At 61.1% G+C, this 21,763-nt stretch overlaps 2 protein-coding genes across 2 annotated transcripts in view; one reads left to right on the top strand and one right to left on the bottom strand.

Annotated features, from left to right (window-relative positions):
* Positions 1-12,469, top strand: part of Lrsam1 (leucine rich repeat and sterile alpha motif containing 1) — a 36,713-nt gene extending 24,244 nt beyond the window's left edge. Inside the window, exons 17-26 of the mRNA XM_048348671.1 lie at positions 1,158-1,245; positions 2,290-2,364; positions 3,906-3,986; positions 5,135-5,230; positions 8,031-8,129; positions 8,917-9,048; positions 10,044-10,098; positions 10,320-10,400; positions 10,738-10,880; positions 11,906-12,469. Of these exons, the coding sequence (XP_048204628.1) occupies positions 1,158-1,245; positions 2,290-2,364; positions 3,906-3,986; positions 5,135-5,230; positions 8,031-8,129; positions 8,917-9,048; positions 10,044-10,098; positions 10,320-10,400; positions 10,738-10,880; positions 11,906-12,031 (976 nt within the window). The 3' untranslated portion in view covers positions 12,032-12,469. The remainder of the gene's footprint in view (positions 1-1,157; positions 1,246-2,289; positions 2,365-3,905; positions 3,987-5,134; positions 5,231-8,030; positions 8,130-8,916; positions 9,049-10,043; positions 10,099-10,319; positions 10,401-10,737; positions 10,881-11,905) is intronic.
* Positions 12,470-14,586: 2,117 nt separating this feature from the next.
* The window catches only part of Niban2 (niban apoptosis regulator 2), a 48,839-nt gene continuing 41,662 nt past the window's right edge, over positions 14,587-21,763 (bottom strand). The window contains 10 exon segments of the mRNA XM_048343296.1: positions 14,587-15,190; positions 15,193-15,347; positions 15,452-15,563; positions 15,657-15,764; positions 15,896-16,012; positions 16,303-16,458; positions 19,395-19,582; positions 20,539-20,701; positions 20,801-20,905; positions 21,324-21,439. Of these exon segments, the coding sequence (XP_048199253.1) occupies positions 14,735-15,190; positions 15,193-15,347; positions 15,452-15,563; positions 15,657-15,764; positions 15,896-16,012; positions 16,303-16,458; positions 19,395-19,582; positions 20,539-20,701; positions 20,801-20,905; positions 21,324-21,439 (1,676 nt within the window). The 3' untranslated portion in view covers positions 14,587-14,734.

The following is a 21,763-nucleotide window of genomic DNA, read 5'->3' on the forward strand; positions in this document are numbered from 1 at the left end:
GGCCACTCTGGGGTTCAAACTGCTGAGCTCACCACAGCCCTGTGGGCTTGGGGAAGGTTCCAGGTGCCCAGCGGAGCAGTGTGGGGAAAGCTCAGTCGGTGCCCACAGCCCTGGCCACCCGCGCCCTGCCCCTTCCTGGGCACTGGGTCAGCTTCCTGAGTCCCTCAGACGCTGCATCTCCCTGCTATCCTGGCGGGTGACTTGGTGCTCAGGAGCCCAGACGCAGGGCTACTTGCTAACTGTGAACCTGTGAGTTGCTTTTGCTCCCTACGCTGTGAATTTCCTATCAGAAAAGTGAGGTGAGCAGACATCGGCGGTCACACCTGTAATTCTGGCTACTCAGGACACCAAGATCTGAGAATCATGGCTCAGACCCAGCCTGGGAAAACAAGTCTGGGGCTTTTAAAAAATCAATTAGTCAGCATAAGAGGTAGAAGTCGAGCTGTGGCTCAAGTGATAGGGCATTACTTGGGCATAAAAGCTCAAGAACAGCACCCTTCAAGCCCCAGGAGGGGCCAAAAAGAAAAAAAAAGTAGCAAGGTGACTTCCGGGAGCTTCCGTGGAGCCGTGGGAGCTGTGGCCTGGTGAGCCTCCGCCTCCACCCAGCGCCAGTAAATGAGCGCGGAGCGAAGGCTGCACAGCATGGGCATACATGAGCCTGGGGTTTGAACCTGTCACAGCCTCACTCCAGAGGAACGAGCCCAGAACATGGGAAGAGCAGAGCCCAGAACACAGGGAGGGCCGAGCCCGGAACACGGGGAGGGCCGGGCCCGGAACACGGGGAGAGCAGAACAGAGGGACATCCCTCCAGCCCAGTGGCTCACGAGCAGCCGGGGGCGGGGGGGGTGGTGTTCGTGTGTGTGTGTGTGTGTGTGTGTGTGTGTGTGTGTGTGTGTGTGTGTGTGTTGGGGGGACAGAGGCCAGGCATCCATCTCAGGTGGCCTTCACTACGGGATTCAGTGGAGGCTGAGCTGGAGGACCAGGGGTCCCTGCCAGTGCTCAGCACCACTGCCCTCCTCCCACCCCACAGTCTCATCTCCATGTCTGCCCAGCCAAGGCCTCGCCTCCAGCAGGAGCTCTGGCAGTACTGCTGGGTGACACCTGGCACATAGCAGGTGTTCAGGAGATGTTGAGTGACTGCGCCCTCTTTCTGGCAGCATGGCTGAAATGGATGAGCGGTTCCAGCAGATTCTGTCCTGGCAGCAGATGGATCAGAACAAAGCTATCAGCCAGATCTTACAGGAGGTGAGCCAGGGGTGCTGGATGAGTCACAGATACACCCAGAGGTGCCTGGGCCCTGAACCTAGAGAAGCAGCCTGCCCACCCCTGTGGGTCATGCAGCCCTGCCCCAGTCTGTCTTCTCCCATAGTGACGTCACATGGTGTCTGTAGGCCTTGTCAGAGACATCTGTCACTCAGGGAAGTCCCTGCCTCTGGTGAAGGAAAGGTTGGGGATCCAGTAGACCCCACACAGGCAGACCAGGGCACCCCCTGTTGGGGGGGGGCGGGGTGTGTGGGGAGTGTGTCCCAGTCAGCCAGTCACGGCTCTGAGCTTCCTCCTCATCCGAGAAATGGTAGCAAAAGCGGGCTCGCCATTCGCTACTGTGGAAGAGCGGGCATGGTGCCAGCCTGGACTACGCCATAGTAAGCACTGTTTTAAAAACCTAAGAGAGCGAGTTGGACAGTAGCTTCTGTTTTTCTCGTGCTAGTCCTAGGGCTTGAACTCAGGGCCCTAGGTACTATCCCTGAGCTTCTTTTTTGCTCAAGGCTAGTACTCTACCTCTTGGGCCACAGCTCTACCATTGGCTTTATTGGTAGTTTGTTGGAGACAAGAGTCTCATAGACTTTCCTGCCTGGACAGGCTTTGAACCACTATCCTCAGATCTCAGCCCCCTGAGCAGCTAGGTCTACAGGCATGAGCCTCTGGCACCAGGCCTAGTTTCTCTCTTAAGAAGCACAGGATGGGCTGGGGATATGGCCTAGTGGCAAGAGTGCCTGCCTCGGATACACGAGGCCCTAGGTTTGATTCCCCAGCACCACATATACAGAAAACGGCCAGAAGCGGCGCTGTGGCTCAAGTGGCAGAGTGCTAGCCTTGAGCGGGAAGAAGCCAGGGACAGTGCTCAAGCCCTGAGTCCAAGGCCCAGGACTGGCCAAAAAAAAAAAGAAGCACAGGAATTACCCTACGCCAGTATCGGGAGACCTGATCCCCGGCTGCCTCTGGGGACGGCCGGGTGCCCGGCCTGTGCTGTGCGGCCTGGCTGAGCGGCCTGGGCACGGTCTCTTGTAGAGTGCCATGCAGAAGGCTGCGTTCGAGGCCCTCCAGGTGAAGAAGGACCTCATGCACCGGCAGATCAGGAACCAGGTGAGTGAGGGCTTGGAGTGCTGGGGCCCTGGCTCGCTTTGCTCCTCTCGCGCCTCGGGAGGAGCAGGGCTGGGCTGTTGGTGAGGGCCTGGCTACGGTCCTGCTGGGCCAGCCGTGTGGCCCGTTCTCCGGCCGGGGCCTGTGTGACCTCGGGGAGTCTCTGTGCCGGCCTTGGCACAGCAGGGCAACAGGGACTCTGCTCCTAGCAAGCGAACAAGAGCTTGACGCTTCCCTGGGCAGCAGCTGGCGGGGCCGCACGCCTGTCCGCCCCTGCTGGGGACCCGTGCGGGGGCCGAGGGAAGGGGGCAGGGCGCGGGGTGCTGCAGAGTGGGTGCCAAGCTGGGACCACTGGGGCCGAGCTTCCGGGCTATGGGAGCGCTCATCCCATCACACTTCCAACTCATTTTTGCATGGTTTTCTTTCTCCTTCTCCCTGTGTGTGATTGAAACCAACTTACTTTTTTTCTTTTTTCTTTTTTTTACTTTTTAAAATTTTCAATCCCACATTGCTGGACATGAAGCTCATTCCTCTGACCGGGGGTGGGTAGGGCCAGGGGACTCAGAGGTGGAAGAGGCCCCAAAGTCATGAGCAGGTCTCTATGTCAGGTGTGACCCCCCCCCCCCCGCCCAGACAGCTGAGAGTGTGAGGTGACCCCCACTCTCAGGGTGGGGGCCCTCAGAATCTAGGGAAAGGGCACTTGCTTACTTGCTGTGTGTCCTGGGCAAGTTACTTCACCTTCCTGAGTCCCTTGCCTGTACTGTGGAGCCACTGATACACCTCACAGCCAGAGCACTGCGGACACGCTGCGGATAACACTCCCAGCACGGGCACACAGTAGGGGCTCATAAACCCATGCTATCATCCTTCAGTCACTTCCATTGCCCTCTGCCCCCCGCCCCCACCCCATGACAGAGGCCCCATGTGGAGGCAAGAGAAGCTGATGGTCCAAGGACTCATGGTGCCAACCCTGCAGTGCATGCCTGCAATCCCAGCTGCTCGGGAGGCTGAGATCGGAGGATCCCGTGACTCTTAGCGCCAATTAACCACCAAAAAGCCGGAAGTCTCAGAGAAGTGGCTCAAGTGGTAGAGCGCTATAGCCTTGAGAAAAACAGCTAAGGGGATGCTCTGAGTTCAAGCCCTAGTACCAGCGTGCATGTGGGCACACACACGCGCACACACACGCACACACACGCCCTGTCTGTGGTGACTGTCAGCCTCCTCTCTCCCTGGATCTAGAAGGAACCCCTTCCTCCCCTGCACGCCTTTACTTGGGCCCGTCCTGGGACGTGCCCTGAGCTGGGCTCCCGGTCAGCTGTAGTGACCAGGTGGACAGCGTGCCATGTCCCGGGGGCCTTGGGCACCATGAAGGAGGATTCTCTTTACACCGCCTCTGGGTGAGGTCCCAAGTCCTACAGGTTCCCCTCCGTCCCCAGCTTACCCAGGAAGCTTTCTTGGATCCCCTCTGGCTACCAGAGGGGAGAAGCAGCACACAGTTACACCACGGTGAATGCGAATAAACCCCTGTCTCGTCTTCTGTTTAGATTAGGTTAATAGAAACTGAGTTACTGCAGCTGACTCAGCTGGAGTTAAAGAGGAAGTCCCTGGACACAGAGGCACTGCAGGTATGTAGGGCTCCCTGCCCCCTTCCCGTGCCCCTCCTGGCCCCAGGGCAGCTGCTCAGTAACCAAGGCAGGGCCCCCAGGAGCCCCGTGCTAGGCAGGAGGGTCAGAGGAAGGAGGGTTTCATCGCCGAGGCCCCGGGCCGCATGGCCACCTCCACACTTCCTTGCTTGGGGTCTGGCTGCTGCTGCGCTCCTTTCTTTAAGCCATGTTCTTCTGCCCTCTGGGCTGCACTCTCCATGGAGGGGCTTCTTGGGCCCAGGCCTGGCCCCCGTGTCCTGCTCTAAGAGGCCAGCAGGGACTGGCGGGCTGTGGTCTAGACTGTTCCTGGAGTCTGCCCGCGGGCCCCAGGCAGGAGGAGAGGAGGCGGGTCGGCCCTTGCCCTTCTCAGTCCCCACCGCCCCCTGTGCGCACGTGGGCCTGGCTGGGACGGAGTGCGGAGCACGTGCTCGCTCGCAGTCTCTGTGTGTCCCGTCCCGGTCCCTGCTCAGCAGGGGACCTCAAGTTGTCTCCCCTCCCTCTCCACCCCCCCCAGTACACTAGCAATGCCTGCACCCCGAGGCCTGCCCCAGGTCTGCCCAGGCATGCTGTGTGGACCTTCCTCTCCCGCGCCTCCCTTCCCGTCCTCCCTAAGATGGAGTCTTCCTGTGGCATCAGGCCATTAGAGAAAGGCGACGTGGCACAGGAGCCTCAAATCAAGCTTCAGAGATGAGGGCCCGCCCCGCCCATCCCAGCCCTAGGACCCCCCCTTGCCGGGGCCTCTGTGGGGTCCCCGAGGGCAGAAGGAAGAGGGGACATGGCCACAGTGCGCACAGTGTGCCTCCCCCCATGGGCTCCCCACCTCTCCTCCCCCTCCATTTGCTTCTGCCATGTGCTCTGTGGTCAGGGAGACCATGGCTGTCATTTCTTCCTTTGCTGTTTCTCCCTACTCCATTGTCATCATCACTGGGGTCCCATGCCTGGCCCCCAGCCACCAGGAAGGGTGCCTCGGCTTTGGAGATGGGAGGCAGGGCGGATGTCAGGGCAGTGGGGCCTGGGCTTCACCCCTCACCTCGGCCTGGAGGCGTGGGGCGGAGCCCTGAACTGAGCCCCCCTGCGTGCCAGGGGCAGAGGGAGGTCACGGCAGCCCGGGGCGTGGTCTTGTGTTGCAGGAGATGGTGTCCCAGCAGCGCTGGGCTCTCAGCTCCCTGCTCCAGCAGCTGCTCAAAGAAAAGAAGCAGCGGGAGGAAGAGCTGCGGGACCTCCTGGTACGTGCTTGGCCTCCGCAGCCAGAGCTGGGTGGAGGGCGCGCACCTCCTGGCCACGTGTTATTTCATTTTGTTTATTTATTCTTGGCGTGGCGCTGGGGCTTGAACTCAGGGCCTCATACTCTTGCTTGGCTTCTTCACTCGAGGCGGTTGGTGTTCTACCACTTGAGCCACACTTTCCTGCCCGGGCCGGCTTCCCATTTTGATTCTCGGATCTCATCCTCCTGAGTATCTAGAATTAGAGGCATGAGCCACAAACACCCAACTGGCTGCATTAGAAAAAGAACAAAAAGCACCGTTGTTAATCAAGCAGTAGGTATTGGAAAGTAGAGAGGAAAAGAAGTTCACTCCTGAGAACTATCCACTACCAACATTTTATTGAGTAATTTCAAGATCATGATGCGTCTTCCTAGCTATTCACGCATATATATGCCTTTCCACATAAACTGGGCACACCCTGCCTAGCCAGGTCCAGTGGCATATGTCTGTAGTCCCAGCTACTTAGGAGGCTGAAGCTGGAGGATCCCTTAGGCCCAAGAGTTCATAGCTAGCCTGGAAACTTAGTAAGACCTATACCTCCCAAAGAGGAAAGAAGGAAGGAAGGAGAAATTTGTGTTTAATAACCAAGCCTGCTCTGATGTCATCATCCACTCCTTTCTTTTTTTTTTTTTTTTAACTTTATTTATTTATTTTGGCCAGTCCTGGGCCTTGGACTCAGGGCCTGAGCACTGTCCCTGGCTTCTTCTCGCTCAAGGCTAGCACTCTGCCACGTGAGCCACAGCGCCGCTTCTGGCCATTTTTTCTGTATATGTGGTGCTGGGGAATCGAACCTAGAGCCTCGTGTATCCGAGGCAGGCACTCTTGCCACTAGGCTATATCCCCAGCCCCCCTGGCTTCTTCTTGCTCAAGGCTAGCACTCTGCCACTTGAGCCACAGCGCCACTTCTGGCCATTTTCTGTATATGTGGTGCTGGGGAATCGAACCTAGGGCCTCATGTATACGAGGCAAGCACTCTTGCCACTAGGCCATATCCCCAGCCCCATCCACTCCTTTCTGGCGGCTTCCATGGCTGCCCTGGGGCGGGCTGGCACCGGGTGGAGCCTCTGTGAGCCATGGCCGGAGAGTCTCTGAGGATTGGGCTTTGAAAACAGCCACGCATGTTCCCTCAGAAGTGGGCTCACGTGGCCCGAGCAGACCACGAGCTTCTGGCAGGCGTGGCCAAGCGTGGTCTGTGCCTGGCGGCTTTGACTGCAGCATGCGTCAGGACGTCTGCGCATGAGGAGGAAGCCAGGCCCGCTGGCTGGGGCTGTGAGCCGTTCCTGTCACTGTGAGTGGCTCCATGTCCCCCGGGCCTGGGCAGGCTGAGAGGAGAGACCCGAGCTCTCAGAGCGCAGAGCCCAGGGGCACCTTCGGGCCATGGCTGTGAGAGGGCCTGCTCCTCACCGGGCCTCAGCCACTTCCCGCACATTGCACCAGTGTGAGAAGCCATTCCCAGCAGCGGGCCACTGCGGCCCTGCGCCCCTGCCACCAGAAAGGCCCTGGTCCACTGCTGGCGGGGGGGGGGGGGAGCTCCCGCCCAGCAGAGCAGTTTGGGGCACGGGCACAGGGCAGGGGGGATGTTCCTGGGCATGGCCTATGATACTAGCTCAGAGGAGGCTGAGACAGGAGGATCAAGAGTTCCAGGCCAGGCTGGGCTACATAGCAGAACTGGGTCTCAAACACACTGAAGAGGGCTGGGGATGTGTGGCTTACTGGTAGAGCTCTTGCCTAGCACTCATGAAGCCCTGGGTTCGATTCCTCAGCACCACATACACAGAAAAAGACCAAAGTGGCGCTGTGGCTCAAGAGGCAGAGTGCTAGCCTTGAGCAAAAAGAAGCCAGGGACAGTGCTCAGGCCCTGAGTCCAAAAAAACAACAACAGAAAAAAACACTGAAGAGAGGAGAGGGGTTGGAGGCGTGATTCAGGCAGTAGAGCACCAGCCAATGAGCGAAAGCACGTGTCACTGAACTGGAGTCCCTGTCTCAGACAAAAGAGAGAGGAGAGCAGCACAGGGGGAGGGGAAGGGGGGAGGGAGGAGAGGAGAGGAGGAAAGAAGGCACTCACAACTCTAGGCCAAGGCAGAGGAGGGCAGCCAGCTCTGCAGAGCCCCCGAGAGGCCCCCTGAGACCCGCTCCCCACACCCTGCCGGCCAGGGTCGTGGCTTGCGGCCACAACTTCTCTCACAGCTCCCAAGCAACAAGACGCAGGCCTGGTCTGGATCAGGCCCTGGCCCTAGGCGAGGTACTCATCCCTCTGAGCCTCAGTTCCTCACCGGGAGCTAGAATGGATGGCCTTCACGGTTAGGACAGCTGCGTAAATAACATCTTTTGGTGCCCAGCACGGTGCGGCACAGGGCTCTGTGTGGATGACAAGTCCCCACACCCTGCCTCATCCCCATACCTAGAGTACATGCAGTCCCGGGACGGAACTCCACTGCTTACGTGGCAGGGGGGAGGGAATCGCCGCCTCTGGCCTGCTCGCTGTACTTCAGCCTCACCCCGTGGAGTCAGGTGCAAGAGTCCTGAGGAGCCTGGAGCCCCCCCACAGTCCCGCCTGCCCCCCAGGCAGACAAGAGGGGGTCCTTCACAGGTGCTGGCCGAGTCCGGGACCACGTGCCTCAGTGGTTTAAAGGTGGGCCATGCGGTGAGAGAGTCCTTGGTAAAATACCAAGGCCCATCGCCTGTGTGGTCCCAGCCGGCTGCGGTGATTCGGGGCTTCACCTGCCCAGGCAGCTCCGGTGACGGCTTCTGTCCTTGGCAGATGGAGCTCGAAGCTAAGAGCGAAACCAAGCAGGAGAATTACTGGCTCATCCAGTACCAGCGGCTTTTGAACCAGAAGCCCCTGTCCTTGAAGCTGCAGGTGAGGAAGCGGAGGTCCGCACACGGGGGCTGCGACTCCCAGCCCCACCCCCGCCCCAGGGGCTCCATCTGCCCAGCGTGGAAGCAGGCCGGGTCCTCGAAGGGGCAGAAAGGTGGGAGGGAGCATTGGCGCTGCTCATTGCCATGGCCAGTGGAGACCAGAGTGCCAGGGCGAGCCGTGCGTGCAGATGTGGACGCCTATCCTTACACACACACGCACACACATGTATACATGCATACACGTGCACACGCGCATATACACATGCACACGCGCATACACTTGCAAAATCTTTAATAAAAGTCTGGTCATAGCTGGGCGCCACTGGCTCACGCCTGTAATCCTCTACTCAGGAGGCTGAGATCTGAGGATCGCAGTTCAAAGCCAGCCTGGGCAGCAAAGTCTGTGAGCATCTTTATCTCCAGTTAACCACCTCAAAACCAGAAGTGGCGCAGTGGCTCAACGCGGGTAGAGCGCTAGCCTCGTGCAGAAGAGCTCAGGGACAGCGCCCAGGCCCGAGTTCAAACCCCATGGCTGACAAAAAAAAAAAAAAAAAGTCGGTCACTTGCCGCGTACACACCATTCTGGGAACCTGCCTTTCTCTGGAGTCGGTGCCGGGCAGCTCCACACACAGCTCCCCTCCCCACACGCAGGGCCACGCGCTGGCGGAGCAGGTGTCCTACCACTTCCGCCCTTCCCCCCGCGGCCCCCCCCCCATGTGTCTTTTTAGGGAAAGTCCCAAGGCTGCGTTCTGTGCGCTGCGCTCACCCTCTCGTTTGCTGCCCTGCAGGAGGGAGGCCTGGAGCGCCCGCTGGCGGCCCTCCTGGTGGAGCTGTCGGCCGAGCACTACCTGCCCATCTTCGCCCACCACCGCATATCCCTGGACATGCTGTACCACATGAGCCCCGGGGACCTGGCCAAGGTGGGGAGCCGCAGCCCGGGCAGCGCGGGGCTCGCCCTTCAGGGGGTTTGCCGCAGAGCCCGTCCTGATGGACTGTGCGGAGCACCTGCCCCCTCTGCCCCCCGCCACTCGTGAGGCCACCCCTGCTGCAAGATAGATCACAAGTTCAAGACCAGCCTGGGTTACATAGCCAGACTTTTCTTCAATAAGAAGGAAGGAAGAGAGGGAAGAAGGGAGGGAGGGAGGAAGGGGAAAAAGGGAAGGAAGAGAAAAAAAAAGAAGAGCCAGGTGCCGGTGGCTCACCTCTGTAATCCTAGTTACTAAGGAGGCCGAGCTCTGAGGATTGTGGCTCAAAGGCAGCCTGAGCGGGCAAGTCCAGGAGTCTCATCTTCAGTAAAACCACTTCAAAGAAAAAAAGCCCTCAGTGGCGCTGTGGCTCAAGTAGTAGAATGCCAGCCTTGAGCAAAAGAAGCCGAGGAACAGTGCCCAGCCCCAGTCCAAGCCCCGGGACAGGCACAGAAAAGAGACGAGGAAAGAAAAACATCATGGCGCGGCCCCAGGATAGCTCGCCCCAGCAGTCCTAGCTACTCGGAAGGCTGAGCGTGGAAGGAACAAGATTTGAGGCCAGCGTGGGTGGAAAAGTTCACCAGACCCTGTTTCAAAACTAGCCACCAAAAATCAGGGCTAGTGGCAAAGCTCAAGTGACGAGCGCCCGTCGAGCCGGCGCGACGCCCGAAGTCCAAACCCCAGCCCTTCCAAGAGAGAAACCGGAGACTTAGGCCCGGGACACCCGCCCGCTCAGACCAGCCTTCCAGCCGCGGGCCGCCGCCATGCTTGGGGGGCATCTAGACTGCACGCCGGGGCTCAGGCAGAGCCTCGACGTGGGCAGGGGCTGGGGCCTCTCACCAAAGACAGAGCCCACTCACTCCCCAGAGTAGGGCGACGTGGGCAGCCCCACCTGCCGGGCTGCGGCTCGGGTGGCCTCAGTGGCCTCTCCTCACCCCCCCCCCCCCCAGGCCTGGAGAACTGTGGCTGGAGTCCTGGCGGTGACGCGAGGCACAGGGCTCGCAGGTGCGCACTCGCCAGCCTCGGTCACCCCCACTGCACGCCGCTGAGCCCGTCCTGCTGACCCCAGGGCCCCGGCTGCCATGGTCCCACTGCAGGTGCCGGAGGGAAGCTGGGGTGGGGCAGTCCCGTGGGCCTGGGCCCTCGAAGGGCCGCCCTGGGCTGCAGAGCCCACCCCCCCCCAGCCCCAGGCCAGCCACGGTTTGCCCTCCCTTTCTCTGCCACAGATGGGTGTCTCCGAAGCGGTCTGCAGCATGAGATCCTGCAGAGGGCCCGGGACCTGTTGGACGTGGCCAGGACGCAGCCAGGTGCTGGCCCGAGGCAGGAGGGTGGGCGGAGGGGCCGCCTGGGGGACTTGCCAAGGGGCTGCGGCCCATCCTATGAGAAGCCAGGGCGCCCCTTCCCCGTAGCCGTGCGGCCCTGGCGAGCGGCCCCCCAACTCGGCCCTCCTGGTGGCTGGGAAGGGTCCCGGGGCCATCGGGAACTCAAGGCCCCGTGGGCGGCGCTCCGCCACGCGTGCCGGCCTGGTGAGATGGCGAGGCGGCGGGGCCTCGCTCCCCCTCCTCCGCTGGCCCTCGGAACGGCCCCAGGGCCTGGGGTTATCCGCGAGGACCCCCGGCTCAGCCCGTCCCTCCCGCTCCACAGAGATGAAGCCAGCCCAGGGGGACGTCGTTGGGGCCCTGGAGCCGCTCCCTGCGCCCCGGACGCCCGAGCCCGTGAGGCCATCGGCTCCCCCGGCCGAGCTGGAGACGCAGGCCTCGGAGTGCGTCGTGTGCCTGGAGCGGGAGGTAAGCGAGCCCCGGACCCGGCCCGGAGCGGGAGGTGGACGGGCACCGGGAGGCCCGGAGCGGGAGGTGGACGGGCACCGGGACCCGGCCTGGAGCGGGCACTGGGCACCGGGACCCGGCCGGTGCGGGGCCCTCGCTGGCCCTCGAGCCTCAGCTCCACTGCCCCCGTGGCTTGGTTTGTGAACACGTCCCCGGTGACACGAGCCCATTACCAGACCATTTAGAAAACACAGCAAAGCAACGAGGGCGGGAAGCGGCGGCTCCTTCGCCCAAACGTGAGCAACGCTACCATTTCCCGCTTCTCTTTCTTTCCTCCATGAGAACATTTTCCTCCAACTTACTAACTACATTAGGGTAAATTTCCTGCCATGAAATAGCAGCAGCATGGCTTTTCCTGCCAAAGCGGTTCACAAACTGTAGAATTAGCACTTTTTTTTTTAATTGCCGAAAGCTGACCCAGCAGTGTCTAAGGTACCGACCCTTCCTCGCCTCCCCCGTCGGCCCCCAGTGTCTGGACATTACAGGTGGCCGTGATGCGTTTGGAGCACATCCATCCTTGATTTTCTCAGAATACGTGCCTAAGTGCGCTTATAGGGCTCTTGAGCCATAAAGTTGCAGTCATTCTACACCAGGAGTTCAGGGGCTGAGCAGGTGTGTGTCCAACAACAGCAATAGCCAAAAAAACAAACAAACCTATATGAATGTGGCTTAGGGGAGGAGTGCTTGCCCAGCACGCATGACGCCCAGGGTTCGATTCCTCAGCACCACATAAACAGAAAAAGCCAGAAGTGGCGCTGTGGTTCAAATGGCAGAGCGCTAGCCTACCGGCGCCGGGACCGACCAGGCTCTCACGTCTGCGGCATACACTCGTGCGTGTCTGCCGTGTTTGGGCGGCTCCTGTTTCACGTATTTTGGTGGTACTAGGGTTTGAACTTGCAGTTTCTGGGTGGCCACCCTGCCCCCGTGCCAGCAGGTCTCTGAGCTCCTCGGGGGTGGGGCTCAGCTGCTGCCCACTCCCCCCTCAGGCCCAGATGGTCTTCCTCACCTGCGGCCACGTCTGCTGCTGCCAGCAGTGCTGCCAGCCGCTGCGCACCTGCCCGCTGTGCCGCCAGGAGATCGCCCAGCGCCTGCGCATCTACCACAGCGGCTGAGCCCCCGCCCGGCCCCCCACCCCGCCGCTCCTCGGGCGAGCCAGCCGGCCATCGAGGAAGAGGGGGGCAGCTGCGCTGGGGCTGCCCCCCCCCCCCGCAGCCCAGGGAGAGGCCCGGGCGTGGAGCGGGCTGTGCCATGGGTGGGACTGACATCATAGCCAAGCCACGTCCCCATCCCCGTCCCCACCCGCTGCCTGCCTCTCAGAGCACTGTACTCAGCCTCATCTGTGGAGCCCACCCGGCTGTCCCCGGCCCGAGAGGGGGAGACCGTCCAGCTAGGACGCTGAGCCGCACAGGCCTGCACCCCAGTACCCCAGTTCCCCTCGGCTGCTCCCTGAGCATGTCCTACCTGCCCTCCACCCTACCTCACGCAGACAGCTCAGCCTGAAGCAGCAGACATCAATAAAGCCATTAGCTGCTCCTTTCCTCCTGTTGTCCTTGGGTCTGCAGGGTACTGGGGGGGGGGGGGGCGCAGAGCTGCGGCTCCGGTCGGTGGAGAGGAGGCACAGCTACCCAGAGCCCGAGGGCAGCCTGGAAGCGTCCTGGGTCTCCAGCCTGCTCCACTGTGTCCTGGGGTTCATTGCAAAATGCCAGGCACCCGAGGCTGAGGAACACGCGTGCGATTTCTGGCAGGTGGCTTGGAGGCGAGCGGAAGGGCTGCTGCACTCAGTGACGGGCTTCAGACCCCTCGCTCCATCCCTCCATCCCTCCGTGCAGCAGGGGATATGAACTTCAACCGCCAGCCACCAGGGGGCGCCGAGCGCACAGCTATTAAGCCAGGAAGATGATGAACGCCCCTGGGGGTTCAGAAGGGCCCTGCCTCTCTGGGCCTCAGTTTCTCTGCTTAATTGGGACCACCTACCTTGCGGTGCCCTTTGAAGTGCTTTCTAGGGAGAAGCTTGTCTCCTCCCCTCCTTATCTCCTCCCTTTCCCATCTCAGCTTAGCTTGGACAGGAGGGGAGACTGAGGCCCAATGACTTCAAGGAGCAGTTTTGTGGGGGTCTCACTAGAGCTTGGGGAGCAAGGGCTTTTGCCGCCCTCTATTCTACTCAAGGACCTTGAGCTCGGTACTGGCTGGACCCCTGGCCTTGGCCACCACGCAAGGACCAACCAGCAGTGAGCAGCCCCCCCCCCAGAGGCCTGGTCGTTACGCTTCACTGGCTGCGGGGCACGGCGGTCTCCGGTGCCTCCTGACCTCAGCCGGGGTCCTGGCGCAGCCGCGGTGAGAGCTCAAGCGGTGCCGGGCTATGGTCAGGTCCTAGAGAGCCGGCAAAGCTGGCTGCACCCCAGGGCCGAGCAGCCACCGGGGAGCGTGACCCCAAAGCCCGTCAGCTGTGAGCTGGACGAGTCTCTTCCCCTTTTGTACAATGGCACAAGAACTCCACCATGGGTCTCATGGGCCCTAGGGGGACGGAGGGACAGAGGCCCGGGGCCCAGCCCCGCCAGCCCCCCCCCCCCCCCCGCACCACACAGAGCGAGCTTTAAATAAAGCATTTATTGATTAGCGAAGCTTAAACAGTTTGCATAGTATTCTCCATACCACATCTGGGAAATGACCAGAAACCCAAGGCACTAGAGAGCACGGAAGAGATTAGAGACTGGATCAGATGAGGGCCGGGGACGGGGGGTCCCTGAGCCCCAGCCTCGTCCTGGGGTGTATCGCACCCTGCCCAGGGGCGGCTCCTACCCTGCCCTCCCCATCCCCAGCAGCAGTCTGAGGAGGCGCGTGGGGGGGGGGGGGCCTTGTCAAGTGGGGTGACCTTGACTTAACCCCCGTGCCCAGGAGTAGGAAGCTAGGGAAGGGCCAACAGCCAAGACCAGGGGCCCGGACTGCCCGGGCGAGCCGCAAGGCAGCAGGGGCCACACGAAGCTCGGCGTCCTGGGGAGCCGAGGCCCCCCCACCCCACCCCACCCCCGCGGCCCCTCGGAGCCCCGCCAGCTCCCCGTGGGCAGTGAGCACCTCGGAGGCGGCCAGTAGACAGAGCCACACCCACTAAGCCCTTCCCCGGGATAGAGGTTCGGAACCCCAAGACTGTCCCGCGTAGGCAGGAAGGAGACAGGCTGCGCTCGGATTGCAGGTGACCACCTCCTCTGGCTCAGAGTCCCCCCCGCTGTCACCCCCCCCCCAGTCCCCAGAAGCCAGCTCCTCCCTTCCTCTCACACTTCCCCTCTACACTTTCCAGCACATTCCAGCCGTCCTCATTTCATCCCCAGGCCCCTGGCCCTACTCTCTTCTAGAAGATTCACCCCATACCTCCCCAGCACGCCAGCCTAAGCCGCCCCCTCCTGGGCTTCTCTCAGCCATGGGTGAACCTTTCTGGCTTGGGGGGACAAGTGGGCAGGGGCAGGACAGAGGGGGCAGGGCTCTCCCTCCCTCTGCCCCCCTTCCTCCCACGCTGGTGCAGAGGGGGAGGACTTAGCCTCAAGCACTGAAGCTCTCGCTCCCCCCCCCAACCCCGAGGATAGCAAGGCCCACTGGCATGGAGGAAACGGGGCGCAGCGGAGAGCAGGATGGAGGAGCACCCCCAGCTGCGTCCCGTCCCCCACAAAGTGAAAGCTTGAAACCAGCCCCTGCCTCTGAGATCAGCCTGCAGAAGAGCAATGCGGGGCGCCCCGCGCTGCCCCCTCCACCCCCACGGCCGCGCCGGCCCGGCTGGGGCCCTCCCCCGAGCTGCGTCCTCCACGGGAACGGGGGCGACCGGCCTAGAACTCCGTCTGCACCCCGGCGCTGTCCTCGGTGGTGGTGTGGATGGGGGCGCGGCCGCCGGGGCCGGACACCTGCTCTCCGGTCTCCTGGTCGCTGGGCTTGGGGGGCTCGAGGTCCACAGCCTTTCCGGGTGGGGGGTGCCGGAGGGGCGAGGCGGGCGGTGAGGCGGCCTCGGGGGCGGCCCCGGGCCGGGGGCTCTCCCGGGCGGGAGCCCCGTTGGGCAGGGGGCTGGCCGGCGGGGGGCTCTCGGCCCGCGGATCCCGAGCCAACAGGCCGCGGAGCTCGGTGACACTGTCCGGGGAGGCGGGGGGTGGCGGCTCCGAGCCCGCCGGGAAGGGCGGCCCGGCTTCCTCGTCCTGGACCACGGACACCACCTGCTTGGCCCGACGGCGCTTCTCGGACGGGGGTGACCGCTTCGGGGGCCCCGAGGCTGGGGCTGCCGCCGCCTCCCCCGCCGTCTCCCGCCGCCGCCGTCGCCGCCGCCGTACTGCTCGCCCCAGTCGATGGGCGCGCCCTCGGCCAGCAGGTGCAGGTTGGGGTCGCTGTTGTGCAGGACCATGCTGTCCCGGTACAGGTTGTGCTTGCGCTGGACGGCGGCTTCCTTCACGGCTGCGCACGGCACGGCAGGGGCTCAGCCTCCGCCCCAGGGGTGCGTCACCCCCCCCCCCCCCCCCGCGGCTCCTCCGCCGCCCCCCTCCCCCGGGGCTGCTCACCCTGCAGGATGTCCTTCATGACCGTCTGCAGCACCACCTCCTCGTACGTGTTCTCCACCAGGAGGAAGCGCGCGAAGTCCTCGAAGATCAGCTCCTGGAAGCGGGGCAGCTCCTGGGGACGGGGTGGGCAGAGGCGGGCGGTCAGGTGGGCGGAGGGCCCCCCTCCTCCCCCCCCCCCTGCGGGCTGAGGGGAGCCGGGGCTCACCGACTTGCAGGTGGGGGCCAGCTTCTTGAGCAGGAAGGGGATGGCGATCTGCAGCAGCGCCTCCCGGAAGAACCGCTTGCGCACGGAGCTGCTGTCGTAGTCGTACTTCTGCAGGAAGGAGGGGCAGGGTCGGGGGGGCTGGGGGGCCAGCGGAGGCCAGAGCCTTCCCCTGCACACGGCAGAAGCGCACGCGCGGGGCCGGCCGCGGGGGGGGGGCGGGGGGCGGGGGGGGCCCTCACCTTCAGCACGCGCTCCAGGATCCGCTGGATGGACTTGCACAGCTCCTCCTTGGTGGGCCCCTTCCCCAGCTCCTGGTGCAGAAGCGTCTCGAAGGTGTACACTGCGTTGTCCATTTGCTGCGGGGCACGGCACGGGCCACGTGAGGCCCCCCCCCACCTGCTGGTGGTTGAGGGGCTCACCAGTCCCCCCCTCCCCCAGGCCCGGCGGGGGGGGCGGGGGTGCCCGTTCACACGTTCACTGAGGGCACGCAGCACGCCCGGCACGGTGCTGGGCACCAGGGCCCGCGCCCCGCCTGGAGCGGACAGGAAGGGACGGCGAGGCAGCGCCAGCCAGGAGACGGGGGGGGGGGGGGGGGGGGGCCGAGCCGGCCGCGCGCGGGACGGGGTGGGCACAGCCCGGGGCCCACCTCACGCATGTGGATCTGGGCTCGCTGCTTGAACACCGACGTGCTGGACACGTCGAAGCGCTGCCGCAGCCCGTCAAGCCGCAGAGGCTCCATCTTCTCGTAGCAGCTCTGCATCTTCAGGGGGTGGAAGGCCAGCTGGGACAGCTTCTCCATGTACTGCAGGGCAGGGGCGGGGGGGGGGCCTGAGCCGGGGCTACCGGGGGATGGCCGCCCAAGGATGGGGCTGAGGCCAAGCCCGGGGCACCCCCGACAGGAGGAAGGAGGGTCTGAAGGCCCAGGGAGTGGGGTCCAGCGGCACAGTGCTGTTGAGGTCAGCCTGCGCTTGGGGACGCGTTCTCATCGTTCTGGGGGGTGCTCTCTCCCTCTCACTATCAGGGTCTTCAGCCTCCAAACAGGAAGATAGCTTGTCAAGATCTCTAAAGTCCTTAGAAGTGTCAGTGGCAGGGCTGGGGATATGGCCTAGTGGCAAGAGCGCTTGCCTCGTATACTTGAAGCCCTGGGTTCGATTCCCCAGCAACGCCTATATAGAAAAATGGCCAGAAGTGGAACTGTGGCTCAAGTGGCAGAGTGCTAGCCTTGAACAAAAAGAAGCCAGGGACAGTGCTCAGGCCCTGAGTCCAAGGCCCAGGACTGGCAAAAAATAAAAAATAAAGAAGTGTCAGTGGCTCAGGCCTGTAATCCTACCTACTCAAAGGCTGAGATCTGAGGATTGTAGTTCAAAGCCAGCCCAGGAAGGAAAGTCTGTGAGACCCTTATCTCCAATTAACCACCAGAAAACTGGAAGTGGCGCTGTGGCTCAAAGTGGTAGAGTGTTGGGCTTGAGCAAGAAAGCTCAGGGACAGCGCCCAGGCCTTGAGTTCAAGCCCCACGACCAACAACAAAAAAAAAAGAAAAAATCTGATTATTATTGTCTGTGAAGTCACAGATTTGCAGTTTAGAGAAGGAAGCAGAGAGATGAAACAGATTCTATCTGCAACTAACCTCTGTGTGGGTTCCAGACAGCTAGCCACCCCAGAAGGACATTCACCCCAAGAACCAGGTAGCTGAGAAAGGGAAGGACTTCCTAGGCTTGTAGGGCGCACGGATGGTTGACTCTGCCTCGTTCATTATATTGCTCAGACCTAAAGCTTGCCTTTCTTCCCTCCTTATTTATTTATGGTGGTGCCAGAGTTTGAACTCAGGGCTTTGTACCTGCTAGGCAGCACTCTACCACTTAAGCCATACCACAGCTATCTTTTTTCTTTTCCTTTCCCTTTATTATTATTATTTTTAACGTGTCAGTCATGGGGCTTGAATTCAGGGCCTGGGCACTATCCCTGAGCTTTTTCCACTCAAGGTTAGCACTCTTACCACTTTGAACCACAGCTCTACTTCTGGTTTTCTGGTGGTTAATTAGAAATAAGAGTCCCATGGACTTTCCTGCCCAGGCTGGCTTTGAACCACAATCCTCAGCTCTCAGCCTCCTGAGAAGCTAGGATTACAGGCATGAGTCACCAGGGCCTGGCTTTTGCCTTTCATTTTTATGCAAGTACTGGGCCTTCAATGTGGGGTCTCCTATGTTCCTTTGGATTTTCTGCTCAAGGATAGCACTCTACCATTTCAGCCACAAACTCCTGCTTTATTTTTTTAATTGTTATTAATTTAACTTTATTGTTATTATAAAGGTGACGTACAGAGGGATTACAGTTACATGAGTCAGGTAATGAGTACATTTCCTTTCTGTCTTCCGTTCCCTCCCTCTCTCCCAGTCCCTCCCTCCCTCTCCACCTGTGAGTTGTGTACTTCACTTACATCAGTGTCCAGTGAGCACCGCTGCTCACTTTTTCACCCTCTTTGCCTTGAGTTCTGCACCCTCTCCCCGACCCTTCCCAAGAAATACACTTGAATACACCATACATAAGGAAAAGACAGAATCATCAAAAACTAAAAACTGAAAAGAAAAAAATTGGGCCGGGAATATGGCCTAGTGGCAAAAGTGCTCGCCTCGTATACATGAAGCCCTGGGTTCGATTCCTCAGCACCACATATATAGAAAACGGCCAGAAGTGGCTTTGTGGCTCAAGTGGCAGAGTGCTAGCCTTGAGCAAAAGGAAGCCAGGGACAGTGCTCAGGCCCTGAGGCAAGCTCCAGGGCTGGCAAAATAAAATAAAATAAAATTTAGAAAGGGGCTAGGGATATAGCCTAGTGGCAAGAGTGCCTGCCTCGGATACACGAGGCCCTAGGTTCGATTCCCCAGCACCACATATACAGAAAACGGCCAGAAGCGGCGCTGTGGCTCAAGTGGCAGAGTGCTAGCCTTGAGCAAAAAGAAGCCAGGGACAGTGCTCAGGCCCTGAGTCCAAGGCCCAGGACTGGCCAAAAAAAAAAAAAAAAAAAAATTTAGAAAGAAGAGCAGTCCCTTGTTTCTATATCTTGGAGTTCATGTTGATATGTATATTATTTTCTGTAACTATGAAGAGGCTCTTAGGCACTGCACCTTTGTATTTCTCCCTACGAGGGTCCTCCTTCGGTCTCACTGGGTGTAAACAGGTAGAATCCCGTGTAATTATCATATCCCAGTGTATTTTGGATCCGATTTCTGCATCCTTTGTCCCTCTGAGCTTGGCTGACCTCACTTAACATGACCTGTTTTAGCTCCATCCATTTCCCAGCAAACTGTTTTAGCTGTGTAAAGTTCCACCGTGTATAGGTACCGCGTGTTTTTCACCTACTCATCTATTGTTTCTGCTTTATTGTTGAGATAGGGTTGCACATTTTCTCCTGGGTCCTAAGACCACGATCCTCCACCTGTGTCTTCCGGAAGCCGGAATGATGCGCACATCGCCACGCCCTGGATTAGGCTGCTGAGATCGGCTCTCACTAGCCGCCTTCAATCTTATCCTCCCCAACCCCAGCTTCCAGTAGCTGGGATTACAGGCGATAAGCCACTGTACCTGGCTAAATTCTGTATATTTCAGCGGTCCTCTCGCTTGATTTCTAAGGGCTGACGGCGGCTCCGCGGTGGCGGCCCGCGCCCCGGGCCCGTTTGCAGGCACTGCCTGAGCAGGGCAGGGCAGCCCACGCCCCGGGAGTGTGTGACGAGGAGCCCTTACCTCGCCCAGCTTGTCGATACCGCCCTCGTTGATGACGTTCAGGTTCATGTCCGTGACCTCCTTGAAGAAGACGTCCCGAACCTCGGTGAAGCCCTGGCTGGTGGGCGCCATCAGGGCCTCCAGGATGGACGGGATGTAGGGCTGAACGTGGTTCCGCACGCACACCTCGGCCTTCGGGAGGATAAAGGCTGTGCCCGGGGGGGGGGGGGGGGGGGCCGGGTCAGCAGAGGCGTCGGCCGGGCAGGCGGCACTGGGGACACGCTTCCCGCCCGGCCACAGCTCCACGCCCTCATCTTGACAGGAGACCTGACATATTTGACCCTGTGGGTCCAAAGGGGTCAGCCGAGCGCGGCTTAGCCACAAACAGAAAATCCTCATCTTTCAGGGACACAGCTTCTTGTTTAAATCCCAAACAAAGCAAGCACGGTATCGGTGGACGGATCACTTCTGCAACGCTAACCACGGGGGCTTGAGAACAGGGAGCTGGAGGTTCCGGGCCGGCCCCTGGCGTACCCCTGAGCCCTCTGCAGCCGCGGCTGGCAGCCGGTGTGGCGGCGTGAGCCTGCCGTCTTAGCCAGGAGGGGGAGCCTCAAGGAGGAGGACTGCAGCCAGGCACACTTCCTGTCTGGAAGCCAGACTGTACCTCAAGTCGTTGGTACAAAAGGGGCTGGGGCTCAGCTGTAGAGCCCCCCCTGTCTAGCAAGCATAAGGCCCTGAGCTCAAGTCCTAGTACTTCTCCCCCTGGAAAAAAGACAAAAATGCCTTAATAAACAAATTTAAGGAACCCTTTGGTTTTATAAATCAAGGCCCTGGCTGGGTGCCGGGGGCTCACACCTGTAATCTTAGCTACTTAGGAGGCTGAGATCTGAGGATCCCAGCTGGAGGCCAGCGCGGGCAGGAAAGGCCGCGAGACTCTCATCTCCAGCGAACACAGCGGTTGGCCAAGGATGGACAGAAAGCTTGAACCTCCCAGACCAAAGCTTCTACCTTCAAGATCGGAGTTTACAGGAAAAGATGAAAATCCAGCTACAAAACAGCTCCAGGCCGCAGCACCAACGGCTGACACAGAAGGAGCGCGCGTGGTCCCAGGGGCGACCCCAGCCCAGCCCGGCGGGTGTGCCCCGGCGCGGCCTGCGGAACCCACCTCGGATCTTGCTGGCCAGGTGCTCCTTGGAGGTGATGATCTGGTCCATGTCGGTGCGGATGACGGCCTCCATGGCCGGCCGGGCCAGCTGCAGCTTGGACAGCACCTTCTCGAAGCGGTCCTTGGCCTGCTCGTATACCATGCGGTACACAGCATCCGAGATCTGCAGCACCGCGGCCAGGGCGTGAGCGCCGGGGCGGGGGGCGGGGGGGGGGGAAGCCAGGCCAGCTGCCCGCCCCCAGGGCTCCCCCGGTCCCCACACCTGGATCCACTGCCGCTGCCGCTCTTGCGGCTTTCCCTTCAGCCGGGGGCTCAGCTCTGCCTTCAGCTCAGGTCCCAGCTCCTCCATCACCAGGTTGCTCAGGATCTAGGACCAAGAGGCATGGCCAGGGCGGGGCCGGCGCAGGTTCACGTCACCATCCCCGCGAGCCCGGCCCTCTGCCTCGTGATTCTGCCTCCCAGGCTCCCAACATCTCGCAGGGGTCAGCGTCGCTGCGGGAGGGGCCCTGCGAGCTTCTCAGGCTCGGGGAGCCCACCTCAGGACCTTTGCACACACCGCCTTCCCTGTCTTAACTGCTGCGCCTCTCCGGCCTCGTCTGTACGTGCAAACGTGTGTGTGTTGAACATCCGTTTCTCCTTGGAGACAGAGGTCCTGATGGCCAGGGCTGCAGCCTCCTTGTCCGCACCCACACCGGGCACCTGCCTTCCCAACCCGCAGTCATCGGAGCCGGGGGTCCCTGTCCCCGGCCCACCCTCGGGGCCGGCACGCACACTCCTGGTCTCACCTGGACCTCGTTCCCGCACAGCATCTCCCACGTGCCATACAGCTCCTTGGACTGGCGGTACATGCGGATGGCGTCCGTGAAGGCAGGGCCTTCCACCTTGGAGTCCTCTGGGATGCCTGCTCCAGGGAGGGGGAGGGACGGGGAGAGAGAACCAAGAGACAGTGAATGGCCCAGTGGCCTCCTGTCCGACCAGACCCCCCGATTCCCCACAGGCAAGGAATGCTGGGAGCACCCTACATCCCAGCAGTCACAGTGACACAGGAGTAAGCAGCCCCCCACCCCCAGCTCCTGGACCCCGAGACCTGGCACCATCACTAACGCTGCTCTACTGAGAGCCGCCCCTCCCTGAGAGGCCGCCCAGAACGGCTCTCAGGACCCCAGGCTGCCCCTGCTCCTCCGCGGGGACAAATGCTGCCTCCAATGGCTGGATAGCAAATACG

Source organism: Perognathus longimembris, chromosome 1, assembly GCF_023159225.1.
Source record: "Perognathus longimembris pacificus isolate PPM17 chromosome 1, ASM2315922v1, whole genome shotgun sequence".
NCBI lineage: Eukaryota > Metazoa > Chordata > Mammalia > Rodentia > Heteromyidae > Perognathus > Perognathus longimembris.